Below are 19887 nucleotides of genomic sequence, written 5' to 3'. Positions count from 1 at the left end.
TTATCTAATAAAACACATTTCCCTAACTGAAGTTTCTGGTGCTACACTAGCTACCATAGATCAACAGTTCAAGAAGCCGGTGACGTTAATTCCTTGATTAAAGTCTATTAAATGAAGGCTTTGTCGGAGCATACGTACTGATCAATAACGGATTGATTTTGCTGTTACTAGGGTGAAAATAGGGTTATTGTTATAGTCATCATATAGGCTAGTCACTTTTCTCAATAGCCTACTTAACGTATATGAACTCAATACTGCAGTTAGCAGTTGATTAGCGTTAAGCATTGTATTTTTACACGGGTGAAACTATTGTCTGTCTATTGCTCCTTGTTCCGCCTCAAAAAGATGTGGTTTGTTCTCCCTCTCTCGGATATACAAAAAATATTGAATCACTTCAGGGGTTGTAAAAAATATACTTCTGCATTAGCATTTCCTGACCAGTAGGGGGCGATCAAGTCCCATGTGTTGAAGAGATGGGGTTTTATTTGCTGTTCAAATGTACTTGACAGGCAGCGGCTCCATCAGAAGGTTTGACGGTTGAGGGCTTTCAAATATATGAGTTTCTTGGAACATTTATGTTCTGGCTATATACAAATAAACTTTCAGAAGTGTCACCTTATGCATTCTTTTATTGACTTCACTTACTCTTAACACAAATAATGCAGTTATGAATGGTTCCTCTGCCCATCTTAACAATCAAAACACAAAAACAGGAAAATAATATTTACACAGTAAACCACAACATCATTCTGAGTGGGGAAAGAAATTTGGAACAAGGCAAGCTAGACATCAGTCAATGTGTTTAACTTCATAGTGTGAGCTAGTACCCTGAAAATCGTGTTTCATAAAAACTTTATAAAAATATTTGTTAAATTGATATCTGATGACTACTTAAGTATGTTATGTACCTAGTACAAACTTAAATAAGAACACATAATAATAGAATATTATCAGCATAATGGAAAAAAAGAACAAAGAGAATCATAAATAAAACAAATACGGTGTAAATAATAATCATAACAATAGGAATATACATCAGACTAATGTGTGTAGTTTTATCCAGCATTGAAAAATCTCAACTCCTAACACTACTCACTAATATGCACATTCAATCTACTCGTTTTCCCCATTCACGCCTTACAAATATTACCCACAAGGGGGCAGTACGACCACACTGCATTTCAGTCCTACTGTCAGGTCAAGAAGATGTGTTCTAACAGTGATTATCAGAAAAATGGGCCACATCATCCCAACACCTTAACTTGGAATCACGGTTGAGAGTCCCATAGATAAGGGACATTAAGTGAGTGTTCCTGCTTTCAGAGAATTACGAATCTTTAGACGACAAACAGAAATTACATCTTTTTTTTAATCGAATGCACTTAGTGCATTCTGCACAAAATATTTTGCAAAAACTCTTCAGAAAAAAATGGTGGTCGACAACATAGGAAAAACACTTGCATCATAAACATAGAAAAAAACAAAGACAAAACAAATCTACAAATAATGTTAGCTTAATATTTCGATATGAACGTAGCTGTTTAGGTTTAACAAGAGTTCCCGATACACAAAATGCTGGCTTTTGTCACAGAGACCAGTTTGTTCTACCTGTAAGAAAGAGTTCGCCAACCAGCAGCAAACTCCTAGCCAAACTAAACAGTAAAACCATAATGTTTTTTGAAAACGTCAGACACCGTTTGCATCACCAGCGTCAACCGCCAAACTGGTGTTCGGTGACACTGACAGCAGAAGCATCTTCTTCGGTTACATCGACGGTCACAATGTTTTTTTTTCCTCTTTAAAAAAAGACTATAAAGTCATACAAAGAGATGAAAAAGCGCTTGTTTTGCCATCCTGAAATGTACAGCAAAAAGAGTAAAAGAAAGTAGAGCGAGTCTTAGAAATCCAGCTCTGGAGGACACACGCCCTCTCTCTGGAGAAGTACAGATTGTCCGTTTCCCTCCCAAAGGCGGGAAACTCTTATTTGGACACCAACACTGGGAGCGTGGCTTGTTCGTACAAGGGCGCACTTGCGGCTCCTGCAGAAATTTAAACTCTACTCAGCAGAGTGGATCTGTCAAAACAAAACAAAACCATGTATTAGCACGTCAAAAAATAAAATTATTTTACCCCAGAATAGCCCTGAGACACAACATTTTACGAGTTTTTGTAAATTTAATTTGTGAGAACCTCAGAATTGTTCAGTCAACGCGTTTCTGGGAAAGATTGTCTGTTGGTAACTTCTCTGAACAGAGAATCTTTTTTTTATTTTAATTTTTTTATGATGAGTGTGTAAGAGTAGTGAAACAAAGCCTGACTAGAAGAAAACGGTTTCAGGTTTCTTGTTCAACCTTGTGACTGACAGACACACACGCACCCTAACAGAGTAAATATTCCTCTGTCAGCTACGCTGGGCTCTTGAACAATACAAAACCAATTGAACCAACCAAGCGATTCCTCATCCATCTTGTCTGAGGTTTTATAGACACTCAAGGCAGTGTTTGATTGTTGTGTGTGCGTGTGTGTGTGTGTGTGTGTGTGTGTATATGTATGCGTGTCTGTGTGTGTGTGTGTGTGTAAGGGCACAAACCTGAAGGATGCAGGTTCTTTACACGCGTGTGTATGAAGTGATTCGATGGCTCTGAGTGATGAGGTATTTGTGTGTGAGCTATTAATCAGTGGACGGGTTAGAGCGAGGGTGTGACCCGTCCCCCCGCCGGGGGTGCGTGGCGGCGGTGACGGGGGTGATGAACGACCCCGCAGGGCTACGCACCTCAGGCTCTTCCAGCGGTCCTTCTCCATGGTGTTCTCAGGACCCTCGCTCTCGTAAGACGCCACGTACAGCGCTGGGGGAAGAGGAGACAACACGTTACAGGGACGGACGCAGCTCGGTGGTTCGAGCATCTGACTTCAGACTTCATGTATATGTATTATATGCTCAGCTCTGGGTCGTACCATCCTCTGTGAACACGGGGGCCGTCAGCAGGTACTGCAGGACCCTGCGGTCCTTCTCAAACGGACACTCCACCTTCTTCCATGTCATGAAGTCGCTCACCTGCTTGGCCAGCTCCCAGAATTTCTGTTTACACCAAACAGAAACAATACCTTAACGTTTCTTCCATGAAATAAAAGTTGAATTAAACATTGATTGAAGTTTAATATACATCTAAGTGATTTTATACTATTTACATTTAGTCATTTACATGTAGTCATATTTACTTGGTTGCCAACAACAAAGGCTGATTAACTCTTGAGGAATTCACCCTTTTATACAGCCACTTCCTCATTCTCTGTCAATCAAAGAGGAAGCTGGCTAAAACTGGCTGCATTCGTTTCTAAGAATGATGGAAAATCCAAACTGAAAAGTCCCTGCAAAAGCTGTTATACGACAGACCACAAGATATGCTGGTGTTGGGGAGAAGGGAGGGGAAGAGGTAAGTACCTTGAAATTGACATGTCCGCTCTGTAGCCTGTTGGCACACCCTTCGTTGAGGAAATAGATGTCTTTGATGAAAAGGCTGAAGAACGGGATGACAATCTGGAAGACGAACAATGACAGGACAGTTTCAGGACACCATGCAGCAGGGAGGGGATTTACTGCCAGCTACAACAAGCTGGCTTGGTTTCGATCACCATTACCAGAGAAACAGAAAGAAAAGTGTGGAAAAAGTCCCTGGTTTTTACAAATGAAACAAACAAGCTACCACCCACACACATCTTTAAATAAAGTCCTTTAAATCCTTCACAGCTTCGTCCACAGATCGATCCAGATCAACTTGTCATCTGGCCCGAACACAGATGATCCTGACATGAACCCTAAAGAGCGGATGTGTGATGACATGTTTACGCTCCAGTTGATGTTGACAACCAAGTGTCAGCTATCCTTCTGCTCCCATTAACTCCTACCCTCCCTCTCTAACCCTCCTTCCCCCTCCACACACACACACACACACACGTCAAGTGTGGAAACTAGGTCTAGGCATGAGAGGTGAAAAACAGTTAAGATTTTCTTGTGAGTTGGAAGGTTCCAGTAGATTATCTAACAGGGTGTGTTGAGGCAACAAAAGATTTCAGGAACATGTGACCCGGTGTAGGGGAGACCGTCTGGCCTTCTCAAGAGGAGCTGGACAACAAACACATAAGCTCAGATCAGTGACATGCTGCTGGTGATCTTCCAGTCATCTCCAAATCGAATAGAGGTGGAGGAGAGGGTGAACACAGCCACAGCACCGCCCAAAAGTCAGCTGCCTGCATCCGCCTTGCATGGAAATATCTAAATACCACCACCCCTCACGGAGAAGACGCCATAGCAATCGGAACATTCCAGAATGGCTGGGAACATTCCAGAACATTCCGTTTCCTGACCTCTGGTCTGAGTCTAACACAACCCTGACCAACTCCGTCGAGAGCTCTTCAGCATCTCCATCTACTCACCCCCCCTACCCCCCCACGACCCCCTGCCCCCAACTCTGTCAACAGCACACACTGTCTCGTTCTCTCTCTTGTTTACTCTCCTCTCAGCTGACGGGCAAGACAACGCCAGCGCTGGGCTGAGTTTGGGACACGCTGACCGGTTCACTCGTGGTCAAGGAAGGAGACGATCACGACAGAGAACATTATGTGAGCTGGCAGGCGGCCATGTTTTGTTTTTTGGGTGTTGTGAAAGAGAACAGAACATATTACACGCAGGAGGGAAGTGGGTCCCGCCTGTTTGACTCAATGTTCAGACCCATTCAGGATATCTCAGAGTGGGGTCGCTGACAGTAAACAAGGTGGGGCATCTACACACACACACACACACACACACACACAAGATAACAAGCTGTAGACAGAAGGGTCTCTCGCATCACAGAGTTCTGCTTCTCAGTGTCACCGCTGACTGACTTTCTTACATGAAAGCATCAAACTATATGATCCATTTTTAATATCTAGTTTCAAAACAGAGGCAATGAGTTCAGTGAACTCTTTCAAAAAAAAGTTGCGAGTTGTGCAAAAACAGACAGGAAAAAGTTCAAACAGCTCAGTTGACTGCTGACTACAGGGTTCTTCAGTAGGCGCTGCAGCTGACTGTAGCAGGTCCTGTTCCTGGCTTCTCACCTTCTCTCTGCTGCTGTTGGCTGTGATGGATCTCTGAGTGGCTCCTCTCAGGGCCGTCCTGTAGTTGTAGAAGTTGCTGGAAGGATCCATCTGATGCTGAAGGGGACAGAGAGGGGGGAGGGAGGGAGAGAGGGAGGAACAGAGAGAGGGAGGAAGAGAGAAGAGGGTAAGAGTCAGTTTAACTGGATTTCTTTGTGACCCTTTACACACATTTAGAGAGAGAGAGAGAGAGAGAGAGAGAGAGAGACAGAGAGACAGAGAGACAGAGAGACAGAGAGACAGAGAGAGAGAGAGAGAGAGAGAGAGAGAGGAGGGTAAGAGAGAGAAACCTCCACTAAGCAGCTCCCCACAAGAGGCTGAGCCTGCTTCATCCTCTTTCATCTCGGCTCCTCTCAGATCTCCTGACTTCCAGGCCACGAGTGCATCCACCTGGACACCTGTTCGTCTCCGCCCCCCGCCCCCACCCCGCCGCACAGGGGAACAGGAAGATCTGAGGCCCAGGTAGAGCTCACCGTCTGGGGCAGAGGCTCCCCGAAACTCCCCCTCCCTCCAGATCTCTGTGGAGCTAGCACACAAACACCTCTGGAGTCTAACTTACATACGTATTACCACTTCAAATACGCGCAGGCACACAGGGCTAACCTGATAGCCTGAGAAGTCTACCTACTCTCTCGCACAGCGGCTTCTGACACGACTACACCTGCCAGAGGGCAAGGAGAAAAATCGAACGCATTGTATGAGATGCCAAAACGGAATCAATGGTTTTGGGTGGATAGAAGCCAAGCTGTACTGACTCCATCACGGCATTACGGACGGCTGGACTTGGTAACGAGAGACAGAGAGGGTCGTCCTTGGTGAGTGGGTGGTGGGAGTCGTGTGTGTGGAGCTGAGCTGTTCAGCCATCACACACACTCCGCCTCCAGTTCTAACACTTTTAGAAGCGGTCTGATTTCCTACCCACCTACACACACACCAACACACCTTACCGCTTACACCCTCTAATGTTCATACACACTTTCTTGCTTACCTCCAAAATATCAAACTTGGCCGTCTTGACTTTGCTCCAGGTTTTCTTCAGTCGAGACACAGGACTCATGTTCATCCCAGCTGAGGACAGAGAGAGAGACAGAGAGAACACAGTCACTAACACAGACAGACACACGCTCTCCTCAACACATGGTCTGTTTCTCATGGGGGCAGACAACACCCCTCTCCCCCCTTCCTATCTTCCGTGCTCTGGTTCCTCTATGGAGGCAGTCAGGCAGAGGCCTCAGGAACACTGGTGTTAACACACGCCTCACTTCCCCTCACAGCATTCTGCTTCCCATATGGTAATCCTGTGTGTGTGTGTGTGAGTGAATGTTCGTGTGGTCGAGGTCACAGGGACCAGAAATGAGGCAGCCAGGCTGGGACTCTGGTGTTCCCATGGCCTGGTGCTGCCCTCAGTACAGACTAATATCTCCGCTCTCCTCCTGGTCCCAGGAGAGGGGATTTGTGACCATCTCTCTGGGGAGACACAAAAGCACAAGCTGGGACAGCTGGCATGACGCATGTCCCCCCCTGTCCCAACCTCCCTCCTCTCCTATCCTCTCTCCCTCCTCCCCTCCCACACTGGCCATCCCTTCCTTTCCCCTCTCCCTTTCTTTCTTTGCATCCCTCCCCTCTCCTCCCCTCCCCTCATCCTCATGCTCGCTCTCCCTTTTGCTGGTCAGTGTTGACCATCTGCCTGGACGGGTGTTTTTGAGAGCATTTACAGCTGCCCCCTACCCACTAACCCCCCCTCCCTTCCCCCTCCCACCCACCCTGCCCCCTCCCTCCCTAGGCTGTCAGCCTGACCAGATGCTCTCTCCCCTGGCCACTTGGACTTCAGTCTCTCCCCCCCAGGTCCCTGAAGCCTGTCATCTGGCCCCATAAACTGCCCCAGGCAGGAAGCCATCCTACCCAGGGTCCCCTTGGGATGAACCCAGAGATTCATTGATTTGCTTTCAAATCAAGGTTACCTCTCTTTGCAATGAAATTGTATTTCTCACCATGATTCAAAACTGTCTGTCTGATAGAAAGAAGTTAAAGTGTCTTTTTCATGTAAGAATTTATGAAAAGCAATCATAAATGACCAGGAGAGAGCGTCCAGTAAACAAGGATACAACTCTGTGTGGTCGTTTGAGGAGAGATGGGGAGGAGGAGAGGGGGAGAGGTGGAGAGGAGGAGAGGTGGAGAGGGGAGGACGGAGAGGAGGAGAGGGGGAGAGGGGAGGAGGAGGATAGCAGGGACACAGTGTGACATGGCCACTTACAGATGATGGCCATGAGGGAGTTGAAGTTTCCGATGTTGAAGCACTCCCGCGCCACGTCGATGAAGAACTCCATCACTCTGGCTCTGTGTTTCTTCTTCACAGGCTACAGAACCACACACACACAAACACACACACAAATGAACAACTTTTAAGAAATACGGGAGGATGAAATAAGTCTATGTAGAGGGGAGTTAGCTAACATTAGCCAACTTCTCGTGTATCTATGTCATGCCATGTCTTATTATTATTTATATGGCCTCAGAGATATGGCCATCTCTGACAATGTGCTAGCTAGGTTCGCTAGCTTAATCAGAAACTTGCTTGCAGGCTAGCTACTTACCATGCAGATCTCCGTGGCGACCAGGTAGCTGAGTCTGTTGAACCACTCCACATACGCTTCAAGGTTACTAGCCTTCTTGTGATCGCTGTAGCAGCTCTATGGAGACAAACAGGCATTCATATGAGATCAATGACAATTTGAGGTATATCGCCTTGTTGCCGCTTCAGAGAAACTTAAATGGTGCCGTATCTCCAACTGTACTTAAAGCACGAGTTGACATCAGTATGCTGTGGCTGATTCGTGTGGATTCGGCCCTTTTGAGACGGACAGGTTCTTTGAATAAGCACCAGTGGGGTAGGATCAGTTCCCGTTCTGCAGAGCGGGGCTTTGATGAGAGACAAAGGTCTCAGCCTTCATTCCTCACATTCCTGAGGCCTTACGCCACTCTCCCCGACACAATACCCCCGAAAGTGGTCATCTCACACCCACACATCCCCAGTCTCACTCTCACACACACACACACACACACACCCAGTCTCTCACACACACACACACTTGCAAGTATTTTCCTCTAAAGGATAGCTTGCCTGGGGCACAAAGGAAAGCGCCAAACTATAACCCCCTCCACCACCACACCTTAAAAAAATCCTCTTAGTTGCCTAGCAGCTAAAATGCCCCCCCCCCCCCCCCCCCAGCCAACAAACCCTTACTGGCTCTTTATGGATGAGTTGTTGCTAAGCAATAAGGCCCAAGCATGCTGCCCAGACAGCATCATGTTTTTAGAGGAAATCTTAAGTTGGGGGGTGGGATTGGCGGTGGAGCGGATATTGGGTCTCCTACGGTGTGTCTGGGATTCACTGTCTACCGGCTCTGACATGCTGCTCTGTTTAGCCCGGGGTCATACGCAGGCTAGGCTGCTGTTTACCACGATGGCTATGATGGAGAAACTGGGTCATTTAAACACAGGGAGACGCTACCAAACCACTTGGTGTCTGATTTAAGTGGAGTAGATAAGCTGCAAGGTGTAACTACACTCCAAGCTTAGCTGTTTCACTTCCAATCATGTTATCTTAACCAATCTATTATTTGGATTTTTTTTACCTTATCGTTGTCCAGAGGGTCTTTCTGGACGAAGGCCTGGACAAATTCCTCAGGTCCGATGTAACTCAGTCTCTCCTGAAAAGGAAAGAGAACTCGATAAATTCCTCTGGCTGTTCACTTCATGTTTGCTCAGTGTTGTGTCACTTTGAAACTATTCGACCTGACTTCCAGACGAACAACTGACCATTTATAGCAGCAGAAATGCAGGAGAACACCTGAGCTGAACATTGATGTTGATACCAGCTCACACACACAAGAGATCAGAGAAGCAGGGTGAAGTCCACCTCTCCTATTCTACGGCTAACCGTCTTGCTTTCGGAGACGGTTTGTGTTTAAGTAGTTGATTCACAACGCTTCTACAGCGTAAGCTGAGCTGAAGTCTCCCTCTCTCAGTTCCGTAACAGTAAAAACAATCAATTCAGTGTCTGTGTAAACGCCACAGAACTCCATCCTCGCTTCTTTCAACATCACACATAATCACACGTTGTCTCACCAGCTCTATGTGAGTGAGTTGCTGGGCTACAGTGAAGGGGTCGCTGCACGTGGCCAGCAAGTCCCTCTGCACGGCCTGGGGTTTGGCCTTCAGCACCGTCAGACGCTCCGCCGCCGTGGCACTGATCTTCCCCAGCGCCTCCTCGTACTGGCTCAGCACCGTCAGCTTCCTGATCAGAGCCTGGGTCATCTGCTGCACCGCCTTCCTGTACAGCTGGAGGAGGGTGGAGATGGGAGGTTAGGGTTAGAGGTCACACATCGCAGCTGTAGTTTTGTTTTCTCTTGAATTGTTGGGACAGCTACATGAGCGACAGGGAGAGAGAGAGAACTGGAGAGAGAGAGAGACAGAGAGAGAGACAGAGACAGAGACAGAGACAGAGACAGAGAGAGAGAGAGAGAGAGAGAGAGAGAGAGAGAGAGAGAGAGAGAGAGAGAGAGAGAGAGAGAGAGAGAGAGAGAGAGAGTCACGATTCAACCTTGCCAGGTTCTCTCCCCGTCAGCTTGCGTGCGACACTTTCGTTTAGCTCAGCTAAAAGGTTGCGGGTCGACTCCCGGCACCTAAGAGCCCAGAGAGCAACAACCACCGCAACAGAATTTACAACATGCAGGTCAGCAGAAACCTAACCCACTGAACATAAAACTCCAAACTCCCTTCCACAGATGTTGCGAAAACATGTCCATTCCTTTCCACCTTCTAAACGCTCCATTCACACCACGCTCTGGACAACAACAACAACAACAAAAAGGTTGCCCCGACAACTGAAGTGTCCTCTAAGATGTTCGGTCGCTGTTTTCCATGAGCCTCTTCCTGTGGACTGACAGCCGGGGTGTGTCAGATGAGCTACTCGGGGGTAAGCAGGCCGTCCTCTGGCTGGAAAACACCCTCCCTCTCGCTAAGTCTATCCAGCGGTGCTATTAGATAACTGGTCCCTTGCTGATGCGACAGCCGACACACTTTGGAGCAGTGGTTGCATAACGTGTGTAAAATGTGTGTGTGTGTGTGTGTACACAGAGACCCGGTCATGGCCTCTTTCCATACCGCCGGTATGAGGGCAAAAAAGGAGAGCGAGAGAGAGAGAGCGAGCGAGAGAGAGCGAGAGAGAGAGAGAGGGTGAAAAGGGTGAAGGAGAGAGAGAGGGGGAGGGAGAGGGAAGGGTTGGGAGGGAGAAAGAGGCCTTGGGTTTATTCAGAGACCACATCCCATCACCGGCTGCCAATTTCCACCACGAAAAACTAGGTTCTGCAAACAAGTCTAGAGTTCAGTAGTGTGGGAACCGTTAGCTAGACAAGACTCTGTTAGACTTCTGTTACAGCAAAGGTTAATGATGGCCTGGTGTTTGAGTACTGTTTGTACTGGGCAAACTACTAATCTAGAAAATAATCTTCTCTGCGCTTTAATCCCACCTTTGTGGTAGTAGATTAAACATCGGTTGCCACAGGATTAATCCAGCACGTTGTGATTTTGATTACTATAGTCTAGAATCGTGCTCAACATTCACTAAAAGTGTTATTACCATGGTCCTACTATGGGTCATGAAAAGAGAAAATGGACAGAAATGTAATAATAAATCTGCGAAATTGCGTGTAAAATCAGATTGAAGAAAGGTCTTGCCCTCAATATCCTTGTGTTGCCAAGGACGGCATTTCAAACGGCTCCCTGGCTCATACCGTTACAGTCAGTAGCGTGAGTGGATGTGGAGCCGCTAGTAGCTCTACTGACAATCACCCCCAGTCGCCTCTTCAAAGTCCGCCATCTGCTCAGGCTCCTGTCGCCTCCGCAAATAGAGGGGGGCTCTCGCTAAATATAGATCCCCATTCTTGGAGATAACAAGTCTGACATTTCCAAGCGGCAGGAGTGGAGCTAGCCAGTCGTGACAAATGGTGCGGTATCGTAGCTAGGTCCGAGGCGCTCTCGCCCCGGTGACAGACGGGCTCGCCCTGGGATCCCCCCCTTCAAGGCGTGCCCAGTACGATCGTGCCTCATGCCTTTGGCGATTCCATTTTTCGTTTTCCTGGCTGGGTGGCATCATTTCATGCCCAGGACCACATGACGCGCGCCAGAAGGCGCTTTGTGAGTTATGTAAACCAGGCTTCTCTAAGGGAGAGGCGACTCAGAACGTGTTTGCTGAGGGTCGGAAACTAATCAGCTTCACATCTCTCCCCTGGCGCATCCTTCTTACAGCCTTACGCTTCGGGTATGTTTCCTCCCTCGGTGTCACACACACACACAACTCTGTCTTTGTTTTGTGCACACATACGGTTACATAACTCTGGTAACTGATGTTTATATAGTGTATAGTCTATATATGTCGGTTTGCTTGAACGCAGCCCAAATGGAGGTCAGGTTGAGATCAGAGCTGTTGTTTATGGACAGATTCCTGCCTCTATATATCCAACACCAGATCCATAATGATACTCTGAGGAGATCAAGGACCTGGTCTGTTGACGTGCGGTTGGGAGTCCATGTTGAGCAGATGTTAGGAGGAGAACATCTATTTTGAAGTTGCACCACGAGCAGCTATTTCCTGGAATATTGTGGTCAGTACCCTAGAGAATAAGGATCTCTGTGGATTGGGCTAATTCTACATTCATGTTTAAAAAGTGATTTATGGTTTACAATTGCCTCTGGTTTCATGAAATCACAGTTGTTTTCAAATTGGTTTTGAACAGTATGCGATCTATGCGTCAGTTATATAGGCCTATAGGCTATTGGTACTGTCATCAAATGAAAACTACCAAACAGCACTAGTGCCCAGTACTAGGCCAACACCAAATAACCAGGCTGAACTGGCTCTGTGATGCCGCATGCAGCATCAGAAACTACGGTGTAGTCTGTGATCAGACAGACCGCCAGACCGTGTCATCCAAACACAGAGACTTTCACAGAACTGTCCTAGTTTTCTGCAAAGAACACGCACATCAGACAATGTTTTCCTCAAGCAGTCTCATGCTCGATGATAAATGGCGGTTATTGTCCATGGGGCCCACTGGCAAAGAGTACTGGGACTGCCCCCACCCTTCCCTTTTGCGGTCGCTCGTAGATCAGAAACCTGCTGTACAAAAACCCTGCCAAGCACCCATTCAGATCCCGACAAACGGGGTCATGATGTACCAAACACGACAGTCTACAATTGCTGGAAACAGCTATCGCATTAGCTGTGTGAGGTCTTTGGAGCTGACGTTAGCGACCTAGAGAACAATCTGGGCTTGTTTGTAGCCTACCCCGTCAAAACACCGGGTCAGATATCCAGATTCTATATAAAATCTTAGATTCGTATTTGTGCAGGCACTAAATAATAAAAACTTGACAGAAGGTTGTTGAGGTTTGGGGTTGGAAGATGGAGTGCGGTGGAGGAGGAATATCATTTTCACCCGACGGATGACCATGCCCTCATTCGTTGTCTGACTAACTGCGCATACACACGGCACCATGTGAGACAACCAGCTAGGCTACAGTTGATCATGAACGAGTCTGATTCATACCGACTAACACAATTACATGTTCCAACTGTAGGAACAGGAAGGAGAAGGGGGAAAAAATCAGTTACCTGAGGGAACATTGACCAAATTGAGAACATTGAGGATCAGGCCACATTAACCCAATTGCTGCGGGAGAGGAGAGACTGTTTGGACAGTGGGAGGTCATAAAGACTTTAGTCCCTTAAGGACCGTGACCACTGACGAGGCAGAAAATAGATCTAGAGATCACTTAAGAGCAACACTCTGCTAACGCTAACCCTCTCTTGTCAACACTCTGGGTCAACTCATCTTGAGTACCTCTGTTACTTTAAGATGTGAATATCAAAAGTGGTTCTTACACAGATAGAAAAGAAAGTACTTGGAACTTGACAAAATGTCCCGTACCCCCCGACCCACCAACCCCCTTTAACGTTGGGAAAGCCTCTACTAAGCCAGTGACATTCAACTCAGCAGAAGGGGAACAATTCAATTGCTGCCTAGGGAAGATGGCCAGCGCAGACACAAAGCTCCCACGCCGGGACAACAGGCCTGTTCTTTTGCACTGACCAGGCAAAAACAAAACACGAGAGCAAATCCAAACTGAGCTCTCGTCTCGTCCCACGTCTCGTCTCGTCGGCTGCTGTCGGTCGAGGGAAATGAGACCCTTTCAGGATGTTTTTCCTTTTTAAGAGTGGACTTTACGGGGGCTGGAGGGAGGGTGCTGCAATGAAGCGTGGCGGCTTCATTTCAGTAGCCTTATTTCAACACAAGGAAGAAGACAGAAAAGGTGAGAGAGGGACAGGAGAGGAAGGAAGAGAGATGGGAAGAATAGAGGAGAGGAAAGGAAGGTGAGGAGAGAAGAGTAGAAGAGAGGAAGGGAGAGAGAGGAAAGGAGGAGAGGAGAGAGAAAAGAGAGGAGGGCACGGAGAAAAGAGGGAGGTGAGAAGAAGGGAAATGAGAGACGAGAAAGGAGGCGAGAGTAGGGACTGACCTCGTCTCCACTGGCTAGACGGTGGGTGAGCTCCTTCAGGCTCCTCATCATCCTCTCGTCCCGGAAGTCGTAGGCGAAGGTGTCCGTCCATTCAGTTAGCAGCTGGAGGATCTTGGGGGCGATCTTCCTGGTCCTCATCTGAGAGCAGAGACGGAGATGAAGACCACGTAGCAAAGACCAACAGCACCACAACACCACCTAACCCCCCGTCAAACCAAGCTGCCATGCACGACTGCACCCACACGAACGAAGGCTGTAAGACACAAACATCCATTTCTGAAGAGGTCATCCTGAAGTGGAGTGCCAGAGGGCTGATCTCCGCATGCCTGATGCCTACCTTGTCTGCCTGCGGGTCGCTCAGGCGCTGGTGCTCCACACACAGGTGACACACCTTGGACATGAGCTCGTAGGGGTGGATGAAGAGACGAGAGCTCAACAGGAAGGTGAAGATGTACGTCCTCTGTGAGGAGGGAGAGAGGGGAGGAGAGGAGAGAGGGATGGGAGAGAGGGGAGGAGAGGAGAGAGGGATGGGAGAGAGGAGTCAAAACATGGCACCCTCATGAATCTAACCCTGACAGGAAGCAGAGTGGAAGAGAACACTCACATCCGGATAGTAGTCCAGGGTGGGGACCAGGTGGTTGATGAGGGCGTCTAGTGACCCCGACACCAGGGTGTTGTCATGGTAATATAGCCCCCCGCAGCCCTCCTCCTTGGTCTGGAACAGGTTCTTGTTGTAACCATTGCTGCCGAACATTCCCGTGAAAGGTGGAGTTTGAGGCATGTTGTCCTAGAATACGGAGAGAGACAGAACCAGAAGAACCAGAACAAAAGTGGGTTAGAACACCAGCCTTGACCAAGCACTTGGCCATGATGAGGCCTATAACGTTAAAGCACCTTTATTATTTTTTTCCCCTTCCAAACTGCCTACAATTATTCGTATTTAATCACAAACGGGAGATAATTAATTACTTGTACTCAATCGCAACAGGAGACATTGGTGACAGATTACACAGTTAGACTTCCTTCCCCCTCCACCATAACACAGGTGCCTGTGTATGTTGGCTTAAGAACTCAACCATTCTGACAACCAGCTTTAAGGCTCACGAGGAGACTAGAGCACTGGTCCTGCATCGTGGAAGAGATCCTAGTCGGAGCATGTTGACCCAAAACAATAAGCCTTCTGAACTGAGAACTGAGAGTTTTGCATCTCAGCCCTCTTTTGGTGCCCTTAACATCCTCGATTACACGGATAAACACACACAGTACAGTACATCCATTCATCAAAGATAATCACCAAACAGGATGACATTTTAATAATGGACTTATGAAAAGAGATCCTTACTTTAACCCCTTCCCCACACTACCCTCTCTCTGTCACACACACAGAAACAGATGGTGAAAACCTGCCAGACCTTGGGAGTCTGAGGGGAGCCCTCTGTGGTCCACAGGGCAGAGTCCCTGTGTACTGCTATCCATCCTGCCGCCCTCCAAACACATGCTCTCACCCTACTGCCCCCCCAAACACATGCTCTCACCCTACTGCCCCCCCAAACACATGCTCTCACCCTACTGCCCCTCCAAACACATGCTCTCACCCTACTGCCCCTCCAAACACATGCTCTCACCCTACTGCCCCCCCAAACACATGCTCTCACCCTACTGCCCCCCCAAACACATGCTCTCACCCTACTGCCCCTCCAAACACATGCTCTCACCCTACTGCCCCCCCAAACACACACAATGCCTTCACACCCTTCTACTTGGCTTGTACTCAAAGACAACACTTCATTTGTAGATTCTAATGTGTGTGTCTATTCAAAAGCACATGTTCTACAACCACCTGACTGGCTGTGACCCAGTGTCATGCCAACGAGATCTTACTCATTCTCACATTCTGACTCCACTGTAGACTGGTATCATGACTCTAATGCAGACTGGTACACTGACTCTAAAGCAGACTGGTACACTGACTCTAATGCAGACTGGTACACTGACTCTAAGGCCAGGCAGACACTAGGAGACTCCTGTCTCACCAAACAGCCGTCTCCTTTGGGCTGATGGGCGTCCACACAATAGAGTCTTTCACTGTCTGGGTCGGCACGGGGCGCAGCCCCCCCCCCTCCTCTCACCGACGTTGGGCCGCCCCAACGCCGCCTGCCTATTCAGGAAGCTTTCAGGGGCCGTTCCACTGCACGGGGATCAGGGACAGAGAGGGGTGTCACGGGAGGGGGGGTGGCCAAAAGCCGTAGATTGTTACCCCCCACCTCCCTCTCTCCCATCCCTACACACACGCCCTTCTACATCACTCTCCTCTCCCTTTATCCACCCCCCCAAACACACACACCCTATAACAATCTCCCTCTCTAGCCCCCTCCCCTACCACACACACACTACATCATTCTCCCTCCCTCTCCCCCATTACACTGGCCTTTGCATGTGCACACAAACACACACACACACTGTTGCTTTTATGTCGTACGACCACGGCTATTTCCATGAGAATGGGTAGTGAAGTCATGCCAGCAGCCAGGGCATCTGCTGCACCATGTGGCTCATGGTGACAGATCACCACGGTGACAGATCACCACGGTGACGGACCACCAGATAGAGGTGTGGAGGAATACTGATGCTAATGACCCGGCGCAGTCCTGCACACACACACACACACTCGATTTTGAGTTTTGAGCACTATAAAAGAGATTATATGTCCAAATCGGGATGGCTTCAGACATTCCCCTCAAACTCTCCTGCCCTCCTTCCTGACCTCCCCACGGTCTCTTAGTCCCTCGTGTCCACCCCACCCCCCTCCACCCCCACCCCCTAACCCGTGACAAATTTAGCATGCTCTGAGCATCTGTGTGTGTGTGTCTCCATACAAACCACAGCAGGGAAAGAAAAAAAAGATTAGGGTCACTCACTCTGGTATCAGCAACCCAGAATGCAAATAAGCAGTGAAGGGTGGAGTTAACACCATCACCCCCCCCCCCCCCACCCCACCCCAAAAGCCAAGATCCATTCTTTGGCTTTTTGGCTGTATAGATACCAGCTGCACCCCCCGCCCCCCCTTCTCCACCAACATAATCCTATAAAAGAGTAAACAAAGTGAGAGGCGATCAGAGACGAGGGGAGCTGATGTACTGGTGGGGGTCCAGGTGTGGGGTGCACAACCTCACGTCTGCTACTCGAGACCGACAAAGCCCACCGCTAACGTCTGCTGGTTCAGACTGCCGGGTGGGTGGGTGGCAGGGTAAATAAACAGAGTCACTGCTACTCCCGCACTGGGGTAGGGGGCAGGGATTGTCCTTTTATTATCATGGGTGGTTCTAATTATAGCCTTGATGGCTGTGTGTGTGCGAACCAGTCTCCTGCTGGGTGTTTGTCAAAACCCTCCTGATACGAAGCAGGAATACTTCACTGTCGTTTTACGATTCAGATCAACTTTAGGATATCATTTAGGCTCTTTTAAGGACGTATTCTTTCACGTAATATTCTGTACTTTTCAGGGGAAAGGCACAACAAGAGCTGAAGCCAGTAGATGTATTGGAGCTGGGTTAAACCAGGAACGATCACGTGGAGCAGTTCCTCATTTGTCACGACGTCTTGTGCCCGTCTCGAGGACTGCTGAGGACGCTCCCTCATGAGACCGGCTCTGCTAACACACCCTGGGGAGCTGAACCCATTTCCCATCACCACAGCTCAAACACAACTAGATAAGGGGCAACAAAGCCATTGCCCTAAAAGGCTTTCAAAGGGTTCTGACAGAAAAATGGGTGGTCGGTACTTAGCAAGCAGCTAACTTCACAGGGGGAGTAAAACAATAAAAATGCTTAAACTTGCCTTATAATAGACCGAATGACTACAAAGCCATCACTGACTGTGGAAATTTTCTTCTTCTATGTAAAACACACCCTATGAGGGAGTATAGAGCAGTACACTCCTCAAGGGTGCTCTCTCTCACACACACACACACACAGAGAGAGAGAAAAACTCTCGGCCTATAAGGTGCTAACGATGCCTCATAAGAGCCCCATCCTGGGAGTTGCTAGGGCCGTAAAAACTCTTAAAACAGGAAATCTTTCCCACACTTTCTGGGTGTAGCCAGGGAGGAAAACAAACACAACCCCCCCCCTCTCCGTCTGTCTTCTTTGGGTAAACTGTAGGAGGATTCTCACTCTCTCACAGCATGAGAACATGAAAGCTAGAGATCAACCGTGACTGTTTATCATCTAACGCTACATCATCTCTCACTGCTACTTTAATGTGTTCATTTTTTATCCAAAGCAGCATACCAGAAGGGGGATTCGAACCTGAGACCTCTTAATCTGCAGTTAAAGGCTCTATCACGGAGCTACACAGTACCTCAAAACCCCCGCTGGTATTAAGGTATAAACCCAACCACCTGCTAGAACTAGTAGGCCTACCTAGCTCTCACAAACAAGCAGTGTTGGCATGTTCTGAGTTCAGATGATACCAAACAGCTGTGAAAACCTAGGATACCTCCCTTGTCCTATTTAGCATTCTTGCCATACCCATACATCTCAGCGATTGACTACACGTATCTCAACAGCAGTGATACTCCATCAGGAACATATTTGTGTGCAACAGCTACAGTGAAACGCCTCAACCCTACCGAGAGCTTTAGGGGAATCGTCTTAAGAGGAGAGTACCACACATTTGCGTTAGCTGGGCTTATTTATCCCTGTCACTGCAAAAAGCACCATGTGTTGGCCTATTGAAGCTTAGAGAAAGTCTTTACTGGTCAAAGTCCGGCCAGATCAACAACGAAAAGGATTTAACCCGTCAGCACGTCAAAAACTGTAGGCTCTTTAAAACAGCAACAGCATCTAACCTTGTTGAATGTAAATGAGCTAGCCTGTAGAGTTGGAGGGCGGAGTGTTAAATTAACATGGGTTGATCCCTCAATGTCTTGAGTGGAGATGGAGAATCCGTTTAACCACAGGGTGTAGAGGTTAAAAATAGTCTATCAGGACACTGCAATCTCATTAAAGAAGTACATTCTTTTGCTATTTAGGATTATGAGAGAGTAGACATCATTTGAATCAGCGTGAAACAGGGAGAAAGAAGCCTTCATGTCGATACTGTGCCAGTATGATACTTATTAACCAGGCACAAATTTTACAAATCGAACGATCAATTATGCACGCGCTGTAAAGATGTCAGATTATATTTACAAGATGGTGAATACAATAATTTCCTAAGCACATCCAAATGATAAGCACTCGCGTCAACAATGAAAGAAAAAAGTAACATAAAAAAAAGATGTACACAAGAAAATAATCTCACCTCAAACTTTGTAACCCCACAAGTAATTCTGTTAAATCCTCAATTCAGACGACGCAAGCACTTGTCAGGTCTCTCCTGCATGTGAGCGAAGTGAAGCGATGAGCAGCAAAACCCGAGTTTTAAACCAGATATTCTGCCGCAGGAGTGAAAGGCTTGTCTATCAATGCAGCACATTCACTTGTAAATCACCCTCAGGAGCGTGCGTTGCCCGTTTCGTTTTGCTGGAACTTTGGTTGAACGAGATATCCACGTGAATATGCAGCGACAGTTGTGACGAGCGGCGATTCGTAACACACGAGGGTTCAGACTAGTATGAGCTCGAGAACCGGGAAAGCCTAGTTATGACTTTACTCTACCGCGGAGCTGGCAGCCAATCAGAGACGAGAATCAGCAAATGGGCGTTCTCTACTTCGTGTTCATCTTTGACGTTTAGAAATGCTTCTTAGCAATTTTACGCTTCTGATAACCACGGAAATCCAATCAAAACGCATAATTATCTGTTAAGGGTATTATTATTATTTTTCTTACTATCAAATCAATTCGTACACGAATTCATACAGGGTGGCAATTGTTTAATTGGCCAATCATCCAAAAAAAAATCTGAATTGCAATGGATGAACACATGAAATGGAGACACTTTTGTAACCATAATATATGTTTGGCTTCAGTTTAGTAAAATACCTTTAGCCTAAAAAACACATAATGTCCTGGAATTTAATGTAAACACGGTACACACAAAAACATTTTAGCCAAATTGTTGTAGCAAATTTGAGAAGAACAGGAGATAACTTTGAAATCTATGGACACTTCAAGATGCATGGAAACCATTACATAAATGTCCTCTGCTCATCTGAACTGGAAAACCCTCCA

At 47.5% G+C, this 19887-nt stretch overlaps 1 protein-coding gene across 1 annotated transcript; it reads right to left on the bottom strand.

Moving 5' to 3' along the window:
* Positions 1–611: 611 nt before the first annotated feature.
* On the bottom strand, positions 612–19303 carry rasgef1ba (RasGEF domain family, member 1Ba). The gene is made up of 14 exons (XM_062451630.1): positions 19018–19303; positions 14318–14500; positions 14051–14173; positions 13714–13851; positions 9265–9477; positions 8772–8846; positions 7731–7826; positions 7391–7493; positions 6125–6204; positions 5098–5193; positions 3443–3538; positions 2956–3079; positions 2774–2846; positions 612–2074 (listed from the first exon to the last, which is right to left on the bottom strand). Exons 2-14 carry the CDS (start codon positions 14492–14494, stop codon positions 2050–2052), a joined length of 1419 nt encoding a protein of 472 aa, XP_062307614.1. The 5' UTR covers positions 14495–14500; positions 19018–19303; the 3' UTR covers positions 612–2049.
* Between the last annotated feature and the right edge of the window lie 584 nt (positions 19304–19887).

Source organism: Osmerus eperlanus, chromosome 25, assembly GCF_963692335.1.
Source record: "Osmerus eperlanus chromosome 25, fOsmEpe2.1, whole genome shotgun sequence".
Lineage (NCBI taxonomy): Eukaryota > Metazoa > Chordata > Actinopteri > Osmeriformes > Osmeridae > Osmerus > Osmerus eperlanus.
Note: the sequence above shows the minus strand (reverse complement) of the source record. Positions and strands in the feature narration are given on the sequence as shown.